At 42.3% G+C, this 18,933-nt stretch overlaps 1 protein-coding gene across 2 annotated transcripts in view; it reads left to right on the top strand.

The window, feature by feature from the left end:
- IDUA (alpha-L-iduronidase) overlaps window positions 1-18,169 on the top strand; it is a 46,650-nt gene extending 28,481 nt beyond the window's left edge. For both annotated transcript variants that reach the window (XM_075739950.1, XM_075739951.1), the window contains exons 3-14: window positions 4,233-4,315; window positions 4,923-5,030; window positions 5,674-5,769; window positions 6,331-6,533; window positions 6,978-7,157; window positions 8,738-8,954; window positions 9,546-9,761; window positions 10,356-10,477; window positions 11,794-11,919; window positions 12,523-12,599; window positions 13,169-13,269; window positions 15,401-18,169. In XM_075739950.1, the coding sequence (XP_075596065.1) occupies window positions 4,233-4,315; window positions 4,923-5,030; window positions 5,674-5,769; window positions 6,331-6,533; window positions 6,978-7,157; window positions 8,738-8,954; window positions 9,546-9,761; window positions 10,356-10,477; window positions 11,794-11,919; window positions 12,523-12,599; window positions 13,169-13,269; window positions 15,401-15,501 (1,630 nt within the window). In that variant the 3' untranslated portion in view covers window positions 15,502-18,169. The remainder of the gene's footprint in view (window positions 1-4,232; window positions 4,316-4,922; window positions 5,031-5,673; window positions 5,770-6,330; window positions 6,534-6,977; window positions 7,158-8,737; window positions 8,955-9,545; window positions 9,762-10,355; window positions 10,478-11,793; window positions 11,920-12,522; window positions 12,600-13,168; window positions 13,270-15,400) is intronic.
- Window positions 18,170-18,933: the final 764 nt, after the last annotated feature.

Here is an 18,933-nt window from a genome sequence, read left to right on the forward strand (position 1 = left end):
CTACATGTTACCTTTGAGTTCCTAAACAGGCTGTGACCTACTGACAGGGGTCAGCCACAAGACTTCCTATCCCGGGAAAGTTTGTTTAGTACATTACAATAAAGTTTGATAAAGTTAGCTTGACGTGTTATCAGAGATTCAATACTTGACTGAAGATTACCCGGAATGGAAACACTCCCTGCCTGTGTTTTTCTTGCTGTCTTCTCTGTAGATAAGATATTTAGTCCAATGTCTGTGTGTGTAGTTGCTTTCCAGGGTGTGCAACTAAATCCCGGGACAGGATGAACCCAGGGCAGAAGAGAAGCAGCAGATGCTGGGCACAGGAGGCTGTGCACTAAGGAGCAGTATCCATAGCCGTGCCAACTGCAGCAGATCTGTATTATGATGATGCAGGGTGTTGACCACCAAAGCTAGCTTGCCCCTGCCCTCCCAAGAGATTTAAGCTCATGGATGGGAGTAGGCTGAGAGTGGCATGGATAAGAAAAGAAGCACAACATGAGTATCCTACAACAGTTTGGCAAGCTATCCAGTAGCTGCCTATGCATCTGAAAAGAATTTCCCTCCATAGTGGAAAAACCTTACTCCAGAAAAAGAGAGGCAGTGGAAAGCTGTTAACATGGGCCTGTAACCTTTGACTACAAGGATGGCCCACAAAGCAAGCCTTTCCAAGGAAGAGGGCAACAAGATTTGTCCACAGCCAGTGGACTCCCGTACTCATCACTACTCTTCATGTTCACAGCACAGTTGTTGCTCTTAAGAGGCAGAACATATACATGGGTCATGTATATGAGGCCATGACAGAGACTAGAAAGACACCTCACCAGCAGGCAGCAGCCTCTGGAGTAGAGCAGCCTCAAGCCTGGAGCTGATAAGGCCATTTGTGCCAGGACGCCAGTAAATGTGCTTTAGTGCAGTTGCTTGTTATGACTGAGGATGAGGAAGGCCTTATCTGGCAAGTCTCCCAGAAAAAGCCCAGTTGAGGAACATTTGAAAGCCAGGCACAGACAGGAGAGTGATCACTGCTCCACATCAGAAATACCCAACAGCAAATAATGAACAATCCCACTCTGGAAAGTACTCAGATGAAATGGCAAGGACATAGCCTTCTGCGTGTTCATAGATGAAGACAGTGGTGTCTAGAAACCATGACTTAAGGGCAGAGAGATCAGAAGAGGAGCAGGCGAAAAAGAAGACTGTAAAAGTTTGTGAGCTTGCTACCAAGGGCCAAATCATAGGTGCGCACCAGCAGGTCCTAGGTCAGATGTACAAAGCGGTTTTGAACAACTTTGACAAGTGAATTGATCCTGCGTCAGGGATTTACCTTGTCACATGCCTGTGACAGTTTTGATCTGGTCTTCAGTGTCGCAAAATTATATTTATAGCACTCCTGGTTTGGTTGAGCCAAACTTCCTCATGCACAATGTTTGTAAATAATACTGGCTTGTGAGGTTCCTGTTGTGCCTCATGTGTGGTAGTCAGCATGGTTTCTGGACACCACATGACAAGCGGTCATGCAACAGTGATGCTGTATAGGTTCTAAAAAAAAGCATCAATTTCAAATCTCAAAAGTAGTATGGGTAAGGATGAGATCAAGATCTGAGAAAGCAGCAATCCTGCCTGTCAAGTAATCATTTCATTAATAGGACCATACTGCCTAATCCATTTGGAAGCAAGAAAAGATTCTCATAAAGTGACAGATCAGCCAAAGGATGTAACAAGTGCCTCTACACCTCCACACATAACAGAGGATTTTATGTACCGTCATTTCAGTATAGGCTAACAATGGCATTCTGCTTTAAATGTTTTACTTAAGTGATACAGGAGGAAAAATGTGGATGTACTGGGATCTGAAGTATACATGGATCAGATAAAAGGCCTTATTTACCCATATGTTTTCATATAGGTCTGTGTAGACCTTAGACTGGAGTTGGGAAGACACTCATTCCTTTACTATTATCTAAATGGCATTATTAAGTTTTTACAAGACAGTAGAGTTAATCATTTTATGCTCACTGACTGTAAGTGTGCATGTAAGCAAATATTTCAATAGAACACAGGGTACAACTGGAAATAGTTAATGGATCTGAGGGAGCAGAGCTACCTTTTGCAATAAAATATTTGTCTTTGAACTTTGGAATAGGAGTGTCAGACTTTTTTTTCTTTTTAACCTCTGTCTAAGCCAAAAAAGCCCCCTAGTTCCAAATGGCCATTCTTTAGTTCAACAATAACTTTTAAAATGTTCTTATAAATACTAAAGCAAATAAATGTATTTCTGCTATTTGCTTGTTTCACAGCCACACCATTTGACTGGTAAGAACTGCAAGCCCACCAGTGGCTGCAGACATGACAATTTCTGTCATGGTGGTAGGGCATACTTTGAAAGAGAAAAGAGAGCTTCAGATCTTTGGTAAAAGAATGTAACCGTGCTGGGGCTAAGATTGTGTCATGGCTGGGGCTAAACCACGACATTGTATGCTTGGTTACATCCCAGGTGGAGGTGAATATGGGTTACATTTGTTTTGCCTGTCCTGTTTTCCTCTTTCTAGATCAGAGATGCTCATGGCATTTTGTCCTCTTCAGGTTACACAGTTCCCTTCTTTATTCACTAGGCAATTCTGTCGGCCTTTCTTAATTCTCTGAGAACTTCAGGATTGCTATTACAGGTTCTTCACTGAAACCTTCCCTGGCAAGAAAGCACAAAGGAAGAGCCTCCATCTAAGAGGCTCAGAAACACATAGGAAGGCACAGAAAGAAACAAGTTGTGAATCTCAGCACAGAGCCCAGCATTGATTTAAGAGATCTGCTGACTGCCCCATTCTCACTTTTTTATCCTGTGTGCCCAACATGCCTTGCTAGCACTGATCCGTTACAGGAACTGTAAGTGATTCTGTCTCTCCCCTTCCATCATACCTAGGACATTGCATCTGCAGTTCATTTGTACAGCTTTCCACCCAAGCAGAAGCAAGGTGCCTAGGAAAGAGTAGGCAAGACAGCAGAGGCAGAGCTCAGGCTGCACTGTACCAGAGAAATTAGGTGTAGTGCTCTGGCAAGGCTGGAGAAATCAGCTTTGAGAGTTGCTGGCAAGACCCTGATCAGCCCTCCTATATGGCCAGGGCTGGACTTACCTCAAGTGCTTACAAAGCCTTTTGCTCAGGGCACACTGAGGTCAGAATTTGGGCACCATGCCACGGCTGTGGCTTGGGCCAAACGACAGACACACTACCAGAATATTGTCAACAGAAGTTCATTTTTAATTCCTATTGGGCACTTCATACTGGCAAAACTTCTCCCACCCTGTCAGCTTTCAGTTAAATCAGGCCACAAGAAGTTATGGGAAGTCATACACCGACCCACATACTACGTTATATTTGTTTTCACTAGATAGCAGGCAAGAAAAGCCTTTCAGGAATTTAAAGCATATCTTCAAATGTGTCATAGATAAATTACAAATGCCAGTTTTTATCCCCTGAAAAGATGTAAAGGTAAAAGAACTCCAGTCTTGCCATGCAGGTGCATGCCCAAATTTTACTACTTGTGCTTCTGCAAGATTCACTGACACAAAGGGATGCACCATGGGGGTACTCCTAAGTCTTTGAACACATGTATTCAAAACTGGATAAAAAGATTGCAGCCTGAGATCCTGAGTGTACAGGAGAAATAGTAAGCAAATGCTAACAATGAAGTAAAAATTACAGACATTGTGTGCATAAATTCAGTATTCTTTGAAAGACACAAAGTTATTTCTCAGTTGGACCTAAATCCATAGAAAGCGCTACTAAGAAAGTGATATTTTATATTGCAAATTAAGAGAACATTAAAAAAGACTTCATATGAGACAAGGTGGAAACCAGCTGGCCTAGCAGTAGGTAATCAAATGGAAACTGAAAAAATGAGTTAGCCAAAAAAAAAGTCTTAGGTAAATTTCAATTTGACAACGAATTGGAAATCTTAATATCCTGTTAACTCAAAATCCAGCAAACAAGTTCATTATATTGCTTCTGTTGCTGCTGCTGGAATAGGAAAAGGGCATGGATTGGACAAGAAACATGACTTGCTTATGGTGAACACCCATTACTTTAGAGGAAGGAAGTTTGTATACAATTCCAAGAACCCTAGTTCCATGTAAATTTTGAGAGCCAAAAGAAGGCAGCCATCTGACCCATTATCTGCAACCAATTGCTACCTTTGCTGTAATCTTTACATTTGTACTTTTTATTACCTGTATTCTTCAGAGTGTTCAATGGGAAGCTTCACTACAATTTTACTGCCTTGGATAACCTTATGGATCGCCTGTGGGAAAATAAGCTAATTCCAGGTAAGGGCAGCTCCCTACCTGCACAGCTTGTTACATCTGTTTGCCCATAGTGTGCAATCATCAGAAAATTCTTAAGAGAGCTTTGCCAAAGCTGATTTTAATAAAATATAATTCTTTTCCTACTTGGTTTTACCTCATGTCCATGTAAATGTAAACAGTGTGACCAAAACACTATTATGGCGATTAAGACAACACAAATGGTTTTACATTGCTTTCAATAACAGTTTGAGATGTATCAATTGGGAAATGAGGTCTCTTGAAGAGGAGAAAGGAGAAAGTTCGTACCTGAAAGGGCCAGAGAAGCAGATACTCAATGTATAGCTTCCCTTGAATTTTTGCAAACATCCACTGTTTAAAGTTCCCTCCAAGCCCTGAATTTATGATGGTGAGCATTACTATGGATCACTATAGTCATTGACAACTAAGTGTGAGCAACCTCAAATCTGAAATATTCCTGGTGGGGCCATGTAGAAACAGGAAACAAAGCCCGTTTAATGATGCTTCTTCATTAACAAGTTTGTTTCAGATAATGCAATAACCCCTTTGTTAATCAAAAGGAGGATAGCATTCACAAAAAAAGGAGACCAATCTATTGTGTCTTTTTTAGGATTTGAATTGATGGGGAATCCATCAGGATATTTTTTAGATTTTGAAGATAAAGAACAAGTAGTAAGATGGAGAAACTTAATTACACTTCTGGCCAACAGATACATAGGTAAGTTAAAAAAAACCAAACGCCCTGTTGTTTATTCTGTTCTAATCCCTTATAACTACCTCAAAAAGTTCTGTGTATTGTTATCAATTTCAAGACCCTGGATTTCAGCACAGAACAGGAAAAAAACCCATGCAGGAACAGACAATGGGATAATAGCCCCTTTTTTGGCTGATCCATGACCAACATTCTGAATGAGTAGTGTGTTCTGGATGGTACATTAGGCCTGCCTCTGAGGACTGACTTTAACTTTGTTGTGTTATTGTGGTTGTAAACCACCAGCTTGCACTAGGACATGGTAACCTGAATACTTCCCACATGCCAGCTTCAAATATCTCTAATGAGACAGAAGCCTCAACCTGAATTACGGCTAGGTGAGTTCCCTAACCACAAGGCTGTAGCTCACATCACCTCCCTCTCCCCTTTCATCTTTTTGAAAGCATTCCATCAAAAATGAGAGATCATTTTGAAACTACCAAAATTACATTTCCCTCATAATTAAAAATAGGTAATATTTATATCCTGTTGTAGCTCTGGGTGCTGAACCTCACCAGCAGCCCTAATTGATAGGATTGTCTAGATCAGCGGCTAATTGATAGGATTGTCTGAATATGCAGCTCACTGATAAATGAGGCCTCTCCTACAGCTAGATATGGATTGGAGCATGTTGCTAAATGGAATTTTGAAACATGGAATGAACCAGACCACCACGACTTCGACAACATGTCTATGACAGTGAAAGGTAAGCACATTCTGGAGCACTTACTAGTGTAGTAAAGTGAGATGGGTGTGCAGGGTGGGTGGAGGGGTGACAGCAAGAAAGGAGAGATTCTGGCAAAGAAATAAGGTAGATAGGAGAGATAAGGAATGTGAAAGATATACCTAGTCTGTTTTCCTAAGGTCATGTTACTGACTGTGTTTTGTTCCCTGCTTAGACATCAGTATGAGTATATGGATAGCAGAAGGGGAAACAGAACAGGAGTTACATTAAGAAGACATAGTTCATTATTTGGATATAAAGTGAGGTTACTAGGGGCATGGGGATAAAGGGTGGAGTAAGAGGAAAACTCTTCATTGACAGATGCTTGCTTTGGGAACCTGTCCTCACAAGACCTTCGGAAAAACCTTGTGAATGCAGCTGAGGTTCTGACATTTTGTGTTGTCAGTGCATAGGAAAGAGTAACCCCAGTTTGTGAGGTCCTGCCAATAAATGCAATGATAGTTAGAACATGTCCCTGTAATTTTAGGTCAAGATTCTGTTTTGAGTTATCATCTTTGATGTATGCATCTATTTGGACTTCAGGGTTTCTCAACTATTATGATGCTTGCTCAGAAGGATTAAGAGCAGCCAGTCCCCTACTAAAATTTGGAGGGCCTGGGGATTCCTTCCACCCCTTACCCAAGTCACCCATATGCTGGAGTCTTCTGTGTCATTGCTACAATGGAACCAACTTCTTCACAGGGGAGACTGGTGTAAGGCTGGACTACATCTCTCTCCATAAGAAGGTCAGTCCAAGATTTCAGTTTAAGGCTATTTTTTTAATCAGTTCAATCCAAGTTACATTTTATTCTGATTTATGAAGTGGATTTCCAGATGAGTGGCCAGCCTATAGCAGGAAGCATGGCTACCTATTCTAATGAAAATTTGTTAGAACCAAAGAAACTTAAGATGTTCAGTTGCAAGACTTCAACTCAAAGCAAATTTGCCTTTGCCTAATTCCTAGGGGGAAACAACTCCTTTACCTCTTTTCCATTTTATATTCTAGGAGGAGCTCCTGCAAACAGCACATCCTGTAATGAATTAGGTAAAGATACTAATACTGTCTGGCCCGTAGCTCCCCAGGGACTCCAGGAACATGTTTTCAGAATATGTTTATGTCTATATGTTATGTCTGTGTGTTTACTACTGCTTGCTCACTTTCACTAGGCAGATATGAAATATCGTTGCAGGGAGGTGGGAGTTCTCTCTACATCTTGCAACAAGAAGTAGAAGCAGTGGAACAAATTCAGAAGCTGTTTCCAAATTTTGCTTCTGTTGCCATATACAACGATGAAGCAGATCCAATGGTTGGATGGTCCATTCCACAACTGTGGCGAGCTGATGTGACGTATGCAGCTATGGTTGTAAAGGTAACTCAGTTCATTGACAGTCTTATCACAGTAGAGTCTCCTGATGCCTTAATGCAGTTGCAAAAGTAGACTTACAGTCAGTTTTTAAGCAGCCACTCAGAATAATAGATCCAACAAAAGGAGAGCTCCTTATTGATACAGCTGGGGTTTCCCTGAATAGTCTGTTTCAGTAGCTTTATTTAGTTTGTATTCAAATTTTTGTCATGTTTCCTTTAAAAAACAACTCGATACTAGCCTTCCATGTGTTGGAGAATGCATCAGATATTGTATACAGTCCCCCAGTTAGATCCACCTGATAAGACTACACCCACACATCTCCACATAATACTACTGCTGTCATCTCACTACTGCTAGCTGTCACCTCACTTATGTGAGACGTTATTTCCCAGCTCCTTCATAAGTTTGTCTCATTAAGAGACATCAGATATAATTAAGAAGTCCCTTGAGCTCTCAGCATAAGCCCATTCTTTGATTTTGGATAATGACTGTACATGTGGTCTTTTTAATTACTGCTAGTAATTACTGCTGTTCATCAGAAAAGCAGAAGAATAGAATGCTCAGCATCCCTGCCCCTGCAGGAATTGTAGCCTGGCCTCAGAGCAAGCTCAGCTTTTGCCCCTACATAGCAATAGTTTGTGAGCCACTACCTTATACCGTATTCAGAGTCCAAGTGCTCCTGTGCAAAGTAGTAATTCCCCAACCTGGGAGCATGTATGTCACCCAGAAATAAGGTACATCTTATCAGCTGCTGCTATGGAGACAAAGGCTCCCAGCTCCTTTAGGCTGCATACAGAAGCAGTCTTCACCAAAGCAACAAGTCACTGACTGCATTGTAGGAAGTTTGTGAGAGCAAACAACAGTGTTTATAATAACATGGTGATAGGAAGGGAGAAAAAAAGACACATCCAATGGAAAATTAACACTTGGGTAGATAGAAGCTGGAGCCCTGTGCTCTTTCATGGACACAATTATGAGACTTTCTCAGTTGTCAGCCTTCTGAAGTTCTGTTTGATTCTGATACTTAGACACAATCTGGTAAACAGGGAGCTTGGGACCTCTGACACTTTGCAGGAAAGCAGCTCAACAACCAGTGAAATACCAGGAGAACTAATTCCATGTTGGCACCAAGTGGCTAAAATGGCTCATTGAGTAAGAGAATCTAGGACCACCTCCCAGACACTCGTGTAATGGGTACAAAGTAACTCCAGAATTGGAGAACCATTTAGATTCAATTCAGATTGTAAATCCAGATTACTAATTTAATATTCAAGGCAGAGAAATATCACTTGTAATACAGTAGCCAAGGAAATAAATTCATAATTTATGCATAGTACTAGTAATAGTTACTTCAGAGACTTTCTACTGGCAAGACTATGTGGATACTTCAAATTTTCCAGTGATTATCACCTAAAGAATATTTCTCCAAGAGTTGTGAGGAACAGTTTAGTTCTTCAAACTTTTCTAAATGGCACAGTGACAGCTCTTTTCAATATGCTGTAAAGATTTTTAAAAAATAGAGACATCGTTTGTTTGTTGGATTTTCTCCAGGGTGAAGTTCCATCTTCTTTCTGACTTTGCAGGTAATCATCCAGCATCAAAACCTGCTCATTTCCAAAGCCAACAACACCATCAACTACACACTGCTGAGTAATGACAATGCCTTCTTGAGCTACTACCCCCATTACTTCACACAGCGGACTCTGACAGCACGTTTTCAGATGAACAATACAAAGCCACCTCATGTCCAGATGGTGCGGAAACCAGTGCTGACTGTCATGGGCTTGCTGGCACTGCTAGGTATGATAACCACTGATTAAAGAGCACGTCAATAACCTCTTATACCTAGAAGCTTCCTGCCTAAGATTATTCCAACCATATCACCATTGATAAAAGCAGGATTTCTCCTGCCTTCTGTTTACCAGCTGTGTTAAAAAAATGAAACTTAATTTCCTCTGAGAAATTAATAGCTCAGGACATGTTCCTGACAGCCTGTTATCAATTGATTTAATTTACTGCTTGCTTTGTACCGTCCGTATGCCAACCACTCCTTTTTTGTTGTCTGGTACTTCCCTCTTGTGCCATCACATCAGGCTGTAAATGTCTGTAAGAAATCCCCACAGCTGGAAGACCTGTGCAGCACACTAAAGTAAGATCCTAATTCACTGCTAGATGCTTAGATGCTGCTAGCTGAACTGCTAAGCATAAGAACTGCTGTAGTATGTGCATGCTCTGCTGTTATAAAATAAGCCTGTCTGAATGATCTACCTGGTTAAATAAGCTAGAACATAGCTCAGCCTATAGATCCCCATATTTTGACCCTTCCTGTATCAGAAGCCAATACAGGACTGACTAGCGGTGATGCTTACAGAGTTGTCGCATTTTTTAAAGGAGAAAAGCAGATTTTCACAGAAGTGAACAGCAGTGAAGGTGAAAGCACTCAAAACAGCACAATTGGTGTCCTGGCATCTGTGCACACCCCTAGTGAGATGCAGCCCTCAGACAGTTGGCAAGTTACTCTACTGATGTATTCAAGTGTGGATAACAGGACGTCATCCAACATCACCACCGTCACAGTGAACACCACCCACGTCCCCAAACTTAGAGGTAAACAAACATCATGTAGGCAGCTCACATAAGGATCTTTGGGACAGAACATCTGCTGAAACACTTCTGCTGAGTTGCCTTTCATTGCAAGAATGAATTTCATTGGCTAACTTTCTCTGTCTCTCTTGGGCACTCTTAAGATTTTCTGAGAGAAAATGGCACTCTTCTAGGAAAGGTTCTTTCCTAATGCTTGCACTTGGACCCTGCTTTTAAAAGCAGCTGCAACTGCTGTCTTTTTGGAAAGCAGTTAATCTCAATGTCCTTGGCTGGATATTGCCAAGCCACAATTTCCTTACTGAGATGAGTCCAAGACAGCCAACATGGCCAAATGATTACACAGTTGATGCAATTGTCCAATAAATATGTGCAGCACCTGTGCAAAAAAATAAGAGGGTTTCAATTCTGGTTATGGAAGTAGTAGCTTGAAATTTAAACTTGGCAAATATAAATCATAGACTCTCCAATGGAAGCCGGGCTCTGAAGTGCTGAAAAAAATTTTTAGAAGGTAGACTTAAACACCTTCTGCTAAATTTATTCTTGTTAATCTTTAAATCCAAGTAAAGAGCTTACTCTTTTTCATTTGTGTTCTTAAAGAGCTGGTGTATGTGACATATTACCTGGATAACAACCAAACCAATCCCTACCTGAAGTGGAAAAAGCTAGGAAGCCCTGACTTTCCTTCCCCAGAACAGTTCCAGCAAATAAGGGATGCTGAGGTATGACCATGTGTTTGCTTGAAGTGTTGTATGGGTGAAGTGCTTGTGAACTGGTTAACTACAGCTAAAGAGACAAGTAATCAGCTTGGGTAGTCAAAATTTCCTTAGCCCACAATCATGCGCATCTTGTATATGTATGAAAATGCACTTGCAGTTACGCAGAGAAATGTAGCTGACATGCAACTGATACCTTTGCATTTATGTTATACAAGAGCCTAAATGTGAATGACCAACTTCTTTGCTACTGGCCTACCCTTAACTAAGGAAGCAGACTTGCGCCAGTGCAAGTTCTACCTTCTCTCTGAAACATCAATGAACTTTGAGACCCTTTCTGTTCTGTCTCCCCAGATAAGTCACATGGCCCTGTGTGCATTACAGAAGGGCCAGATTGCTGCATTAGAGAGTTGAAATGAGTCCCCCTCAATAACAGAAAACAAACCACTCCCTGAGGTGGGGACTAGCCAGTGCAAGTTCAGAAGACACTTGGCATCTCTCAGGGGCTCACAGAGGCCTGCGGTTTCCCCTTATCCTCACCAGTTCTGAATGCACCCCAGAGGGGACTGAGGAGTAAGTCCTCTCTGAGGATGCCTCTCCTCCCTACTGAGTAAAGACATGCCCAAATTACTGTATGTGAGAATATGTGAGCAGCCTGTCATGTTAGCTCCCTCTCCCATAGTTTCCCTATGCATTCAGACCCATGGGTTAAGAGACAGGAGGCCACCTTTATCCCCCTGCCTTGGAGCCCATAAACAGTAATTGCCTTCAAGCTTTGGTGTGCAGTACTATGTCTTCTCTTCCCAGTCACCACAACCCACTGTTGCTAAGGGTGGTGGGATACTATAGGAGCCATCAGATCTGCCCTCAACAGGGCAGCAGCAAGGTTTTAGATACTATTGGCCATCTGGTGAAACCTCATCCTCGGAGACCAGCTGAGTGGTTGTGGTGGCTAGCAGTAGCTTTCACTACACACTGGGAATCCATAGGTGAGGCACAGGTGTGTGGTTTGTAAAGACCACTAGCGTGAAAGGCATCCATGGGAGGTTAATAAAAGTGACAGACTGCACCTAAAGGGCATTTGTGATCAGGCCAGTTTGTGAGATAGACCAACCATCTGTTTCCAGAAGAGCTGGAAAACAGGCGAGAGAGAAAAGTCTCCGAGCTTGAAGAACTTTGATGGCTGTAAGGCACTTACCAGTACCAACTCTATTGGAAATTTACAATCCCAAAATAAATACACAGTCACTTTACAGTGATGCAACAGTTGGCCTTTAGATGCTGTAATGAAAGATTATTCACGCTTCTCTTTGGCTCCACAGGACCCAGTGGCAACAGGCCCATTCCCATTTCCTGAAGGTGGCATCCTGACACTGAAGCAAGACTTCCCCATTCCCTCAGTCTTTCTTATCCACATTTGTGCAAGACCCAGATCTGTTCCTGATCAAGTATGTGCTGTATTCTACTGTCAGACTCACGAAATTAGAAGCTGCTTCCTGCTTTAAGTCTTACTAAGAAGAGCTGGACTAGCATTTGGGCCTATTATTTGTTAGTAAATAAACAATTCTTCTATCCTTTGATGAGAAGGCTCTCCAAGGCATAATTCAGGATAAAACATTCCACAGCAAGTAATAGGAGCCATCACTGAGATAAATACAAGTTTATCCATGGTGGGAGAATAATTATACAGTACTGGATAGTGCAGTATCTTTTTTAAAATCACATCATGTGCTACCAGGCTTGACAACAGCTCTCCAGTTAATAATTGATAGCTAAAAATAAACTGGAATCATGGCTGTCATAGATTAGACATCTGTATCTGTTCATTCAGTCCCACCCATGTTCATAGTGGTGGCCAGAGCCTCTGAAAGTCCTCTGCAAGTTTGACAGGTTGGAGACATAGGCTGCAAAGCCATAGAGCCCGGAATTTTGTTTTTTCCCCCCAATCTCCATAGAAAGAATCAAAGCAAGTAAAGTAAGATGAACACAGAAATCTGACATAGCTGATGGGTTTGTATAGTTTTCTTACATGGGTGTATCTCTTTGGACAGGTGACTGGTGTTCGTTTGATTCCTCTCACAAAGGGGCAGGTCATTGTGTTGTGGGACGATAGCTGTGTAAATTCAAAGTAAGTAGCTTTTAAAATAAAATAGATATAACTGAGTTACCAGCACATTACTCCCCAAGTTGCCACCAATCCTGCAAAGTGAAATGAGTTCACAAATTAATGACTGCTTGCTCCTTGAGAGGTGCTGCAGAACATTTGTCTGACCAAATCACCTGTAGGACCTACATGCAGTAACTATTGAGAGCAACCCTGTCTAATTTGTGTTCTGAGCAAGAGAATCTGCCTGTTGCTTACCAGCATCCAGTGGCATTTTTGAGGGACTTGCCTTCAGCACAGCAGGCAGGAAGATCCATGATAAAAGTTACCCTGGTTTGGGAGTAAAAGATGCTTAGCAATTTGTGATGTTGCAAGTACCAAATATAGCAAGTCAGCCTGGGTGTTCTGTGGGCTGTTGGAGCCTTGGTTCTTCCTAATACTGACAATTCATGCCATCCCACATTTGGTAGGAATGAGTCAACTGAGTATTCCCTATTTTTGTCCTTCTTTGTTGAAATGGCCCTGAGATTAGGATTTGATTGCTCACTGCATTATCAGTTGTATTTACTGAGCTGTCTGGTTTTCTTTTCTAGATGTATAAAGACATTTGAAGTGGAGTTCTCACCAGATGGAAAAGCATACCGGCGGATTAATGCCAAAGACACAATATTCACTGTCTGGGTCTACAGTCCAGGTAAGGCAAGAATAGGCATATTACGTAATCTGTCATGTTAACAGTGCAACTCTTGAGTGTGTGAAACATCATTTAGTCATTACTGAAGGTACGTAGCTTGCTTCCATCATAAATAAAAGCACATCCTTTCCTTTAGGACTACGCTCTCAGTGAAAGGCTTATTCTCAAGGACAAGCACTAATTGACAAATAGTCATGAGGACATTATTAGGAGTATTGCCATGAGTAAATTCCTTGTCACAGAAACCAAAGTCACCCAGCTGCAGGCCTGGCAAGCTCCCTGAAAGGCAAAGCAACATGTTTGTCTCTATTTGTGGCTGACATAGAAGCATGCAAAAATGAGAACAAAAAAAGTTGCTCCACATGACCAGAGCTTGGTGTTGTGCTCTTCATAGTAGACTCATAGCAAGGCAAGTCTGAGGTTCGGGCTCAGTCTCACAGGTATTGGCCATGCCTTTGCCTAAATTTGTGCAGTGCTCTTGGGGTAGGGTAGCAGGACCAAACTGCCTTGGTCACACTTGGTTTGTACTGCTGAGTATAGAGGTGTTAGACTGCCTAAGGATATGGCATCAACACACAAATAAGTGGGAGGTCATGTCCACCTTTCATGGAGGGGTTGGCTGTCCTGTATTTGTCATGTTTTGAGCTGCTCCAGGGCAAGGTTGCAGTTCTCTTGTCATGGGTCACCTGTGCCTGTTCCCATACCCTTTTATGGCTTGGCAATCTTAAGCTATTGATGTGCTCCCTTGTAAGAACAGAAGAGGTCCTCCTGTAGGACAGTTTGTCCAGGCTATCTGAACACCTAGCCAAGGAAAGACCCCTCTGCTGTTTCCTAGAGCTTTCTCTTTAGCTCTGGCTAGCTGCCTAAGTTTTAGATGTTTCACATTAAAGGGCAGCGAGTTTTGTCTTTGTCAACAGGCAAAGCTTCTCCCAGAGCCTGTGGTCATTTCTCCTCAGCTACTGCCTAGATACTAAGAAACATACTCAGGTGAAAAACACTGAAAGAAGGTAGCGATGTTTTCTTTGGGTATTTTTTTTCGTGGTTTTGGGGCTTTTTTAACCAAATGTGGTATAATCTGCAATGTGACTGTTCAACAAGTACTACTAATGAGCGCTGACAAGAGCTGTGTGAAACATAGACAGACCTTGCTTCCAAATGATACTAATAAAGAGCAATTCAGAGAGGTTTTTGGCAGAACCACAATCTCATCTCAGCAGTGAGTACATAATAAAGTTCAGAGCTATTATTGCAATGTAAAGGGTACACAGGCAAGCAAACTCTGTAAATCATGGCTAAGGCAAATCTCTGAAATTAGGATTCATTATCATCTAGTACTGCACATCTGGGGAACCTACCAGATTTAATTGTTTGTTTCAAAAACAAAAAAGAAAAAACTGCTTGAAAAAAACTGGCATCTCAGCAGCCTTTATTGCTAGGTACTTCCTTCTCACTCATTATTTCTAGCATTCTTTTTCTTTTAGAAAAAAATACTAAACACACACAAAAATCAAGTGAATAGATGAGAAAAAAGAATTTATGTTGCATGTGAGGTTAAAGACTGCCAGTGAAGGCTGTGTTCTTTGAACTGGATCAAGGATAAAAACAAGCAGAGCCACAGAACATCAACTCACATACCTTTGGAGCAAGTGATGCTGCTTCCTGAGTTGACCAGAGAGTTTTCAGTCAGTCTGCATGCTTCTTGTTCTGCTTCTTTGTTGATCCTTTCCTCATGTAACCTGTTGCAACGGCACAATTCAGGCAGAAAAGTAAGTTAGAAAAAAGGAAATTACTAGTTGTGGATTGCAGAAGATGTCATAGTTTTCTTCCAAAGGGACTGCTGGGACAGCAGTCCTGTAGCTATACTTGTACTTGTAGCTGCAAATCCTAATGAGGAGAGAGGAGATCCTTGGTGCAACAAAGAAAAAGAGCCAGTACTTGGCCAGGAGCAATTTATAATATTTTTTAGCTAGACAGGCACAGGCACACTTACATAGGGTACAGAACTGATTTCACCACTTCCCCATCCCATCCCACAAACCTACGTTTTATAGGAGTAATGCCTGCTCCACATCCTCCAAGCACCACAGGTGTCAGTTTTTCACAGTGACCATTTCTAACCTTTCATTTGCAGGAAGCTCAGTCTCCGGCTTTTACAGAGTGCGTGCCATTGACTACTGGGGGAAGGCAGGCCTGTCCTCTCTTCCTGTGGAGTACGTTGAAGCTTTCAAGTGACTCTGAAGAGTGGTGCCTGGCTTGGTGACTGAGCGGTGTATGCTCCCTTCAAATGACAACTCCCCAGAAAAATAAGCTCCTCCCAGGCTGAGGAGGGAGTATCAAAATGACCTGATGAAGCAGGCTAGGAATGCAAGTTAGAAGCTACTGCCCCTGTTAACTCTTCAGAGCAAAAAAGGCAGCATTATCAAACAGCCACAACTGACAACCCAACTGGTACAATTGTAAGAGGCTGCTGTAGGGCTGGGATTCAGCTTGGTAACTAGGAATTATGGGAATAAATGTTTATTATTGCCTATTTTACACTGAGCTAATAGCCAGGATAACCAGAGCTTTATAGAGGTCACAAACTGCAGCAGAAACAGGAGCATCGCTTCACCTTATGAGTGAGGATGGCAGCAAAGGCACAAGGAGAACCTGTCAGAGAGTGAACTGCCTGCCTCAGCTGCCTGGCTGTCTTGACATAATGGTTTGATGGAAAAGTGCACAGCAACCAGATGCGTCTGGAGCTTCTCCACTGGTTAGTCACACGTGCTCCAGTGGGTTATTTCAGAGCACTTGCTATGTCTTCAGATATATGAAGTTCTTCACCCCATCGCAGAAGGGTTTCCACCCAGCTCTCTCTGCATTTGTGGCTATTTGGATGCCAGAGATGCTTCCCTCACATAGGCAGAGGAAGGGGTAGCAGCTCATCCTCAAGGGGGAAGAAGGCAAAGGAAGCTCTGGTCTCCAGACTTTCCTGCCTTTTCTGCTTTCTGCGTTTGCCCAAGTCACCTGTTTGCACTGTGGCCATCAGCCACTGCCTCTTTGTGGTGGAGGCTCTAACCCTGAAAGCCCCTCTTTCTCTCCATTCTGTCACCTAGCCTGGCCTTCTACAGCCCTTACAGCTAACATCTCTCCCCAGCATGCCACCCCTCCCAGCCTGTAAGTGACCTGAGGATTGGCGGCCAGGAGAAAGCTGAAATGCTAGTTAGAGCCTTTTGTGTTTTCATGTTACAGGAGAGCACGCTCTTGAATGTAACAGGACAGCTCTGCCAACCACTTAGGAAATTAATCAAGAACAGTTTGAGCTTCTGTGCTTTGCATAACATGTGCACAAGCGTGCGATAGCCCCAGATCATGGGCTGCAGAACACCTCTGGCTGCCCTTGCAGCTGCCGAACACTTTATGTAATGGCAAAGTTCCCTGAAATTGCAGGGGTGTTTTTTTACTCTCCCCTTTTCACAACTGGCACAGTTTGAACTGTGCCTTTAAAATGCTTGTAGAGGGAAGGATAATGCCAGTGAAAACAGCTGGAGTGTTTTCCATAAGAGGAGCAACTTTGTCGCACAAACAAATCCCCTACTGCGCTCTTTGCTGACATCAGCCACCTCACCAACATAACAACAAAGAATGCGTACTTGATGAAACATTCAGGTCTCAGACAAAAAAAACAAGTTTGCACAGTAGGAGAGAGCTGAACTACCTCAAATGGCCTCACTTTTACAGCACAGAAAAGAAACATATACAAAAAGTTAGTATATATGAAATGAGGCCTTGTATGTCCTTACCTTCTGGTCATTTATTCATGTACTTATCCTGAAAGTTAGCCTTAAAAGATTCATTTTGTCACAGAATTCAGATGAAATATTTCTTGCCTCACAGAAATTTGAATAAGGAGCACTTGTCACATCCTAATCTGCCAATTCATCACCCATAAAGGCTTGTGCAGAACAGAAAAGGGCCATTGGACCCTACTGAATTGATAACTTTCTCAGTTTCAAAAAAGTCAATGAGAAGCTCTACCTGGATGGAGATAGTAAGAATACATTTCAAAGTTGTTATAACTGCCGCTCCTATCTGTCACTAAGTCCCTCTTTTAGGGCTAAACGCCATCCAAAGTGTGGAAGGGACAGTGCTTTTTCAGGTATTTTCCTGTAAGTGGCAAATATGCATAGAAAGCAGAGCTGACTAAAAATGGTGCACTCTCTGTTCAGATCCAAGTTTTGAATATACAGCAAAAGTAGTTTCTTCTTCTTTTTTACTGCTTTGGTATAAACTTACTCCTTTAAGAAATTAGCAAGTCTCAACAATTGCAGCAGAGAAGAGAATTTGCTATTTCCAGGCTTGAATTTATTTCCAACAAAATATGGAAGTTTTGGGCTGCCTTTTTTTTTAATATAATTTAATGTCTACAGAAAAATGCTATTTAATACTTGAAACTTGAGTTTTCTGTAACCATCTGTCACTGGCTCTGTCTGATAGAACTTCCAAAATTGCATGTTTAACTCCACCATCTCCTCCATTATTGGGCAGTGATCAGCTCCCCCTCATTTTTTTTGTTTCAGTTTTCAGAAGTGCCAGATGTGAATAGCGCTAAGTGGGAGTAGCGGGTGCTCTGTAGTTCTGTAGCATCAGAACCAAAGCAAGCCTGCAGGGCACTCAGATATGTCTCTCGCTGGCCATAAATCCAAACAGGAATATCTAACTGCAACTGCAAGATGAGGTTCTTTGCCTACTATCCAACCAAAAGCTTCTGAGGCTAGGTAACAGTTTGGCAACTGTTAAAATAAATGCTAGGGAAAAACCTTTCAAAGGAGTGGTTTATATTGGCTAATTATGTCTACGCTGCATTTGTTACCATATTTTGTGCTACCCAGTAAAACCAGTTTTTAATCCTTCACATGAACCCTGTAAAAACAGGATCTGATCATTGTGTTCTGGAAACTGCTCAAAACTCTTGTGTCAACAACTTAATCTTGGAAAGTAAAGCCTGTTCTGCCCCTGCTCCTCTTCCTGTCACAGCAGTTACAAAGCATGGGACATGACATTCTCCTTATGGTCCAAAGTTGCACTTCATAAAATCATAGAATGGTTTGGGTTGGAAGGGATCTCAAAGATCATTTAGTTCCAACCTCCCTGCCATGGGCAGGGACACCCTCCACTAGACCATGTTGCCCAAAGCCCCATCCAACCTGGCCTTGAACACTTCCAGGGATGGGGCATCCACAGCCTCTCTGGGCAACCTGTTCCAGTGCCTCACCACTCTAACAGTGAAGAATTTCTTCCTAACATCTAATCTAAATCTGCCTTCTGTCAGCTTAAACCCATTACCCCTTGTCCTGTCACTACACTCCCTGATAAACCGTCCCTCACCATCTTTCCTGTAGGCCCCTTCAGGTGCTGGAAGGCCGCAATTAGATCTCCCCAGAGCCACCTTTTCTCGAGGCTGAACAACCCCTACTCCCTCAGCCTGTCCTCATAGGAGAGGTGCTCCAGCTCTCTGATCAATTTCATGGCCTCCTCGGGACTCGCTCCAACAGCTCCATGTCTTTCTTGTACTGGGGCCCCCAGATAGCTTGATTGGTGCGAGTTCCAACATCATAGAAAACTGCAGCATGAGGGAGTGTGACTATAACAAATTTCAAGGCTCAAATAGGCACTTAAATGCAT

The sequence above is a fragment of the Balearica regulorum genome, chromosome Z (genome assembly GCF_011004875.1).
Source record: "Balearica regulorum gibbericeps isolate bBalReg1 chromosome Z, bBalReg1.pri, whole genome shotgun sequence".
Taxonomy (NCBI): domain Eukaryota; kingdom Metazoa; phylum Chordata; class Aves; order Gruiformes; family Gruidae; genus Balearica; species Balearica regulorum.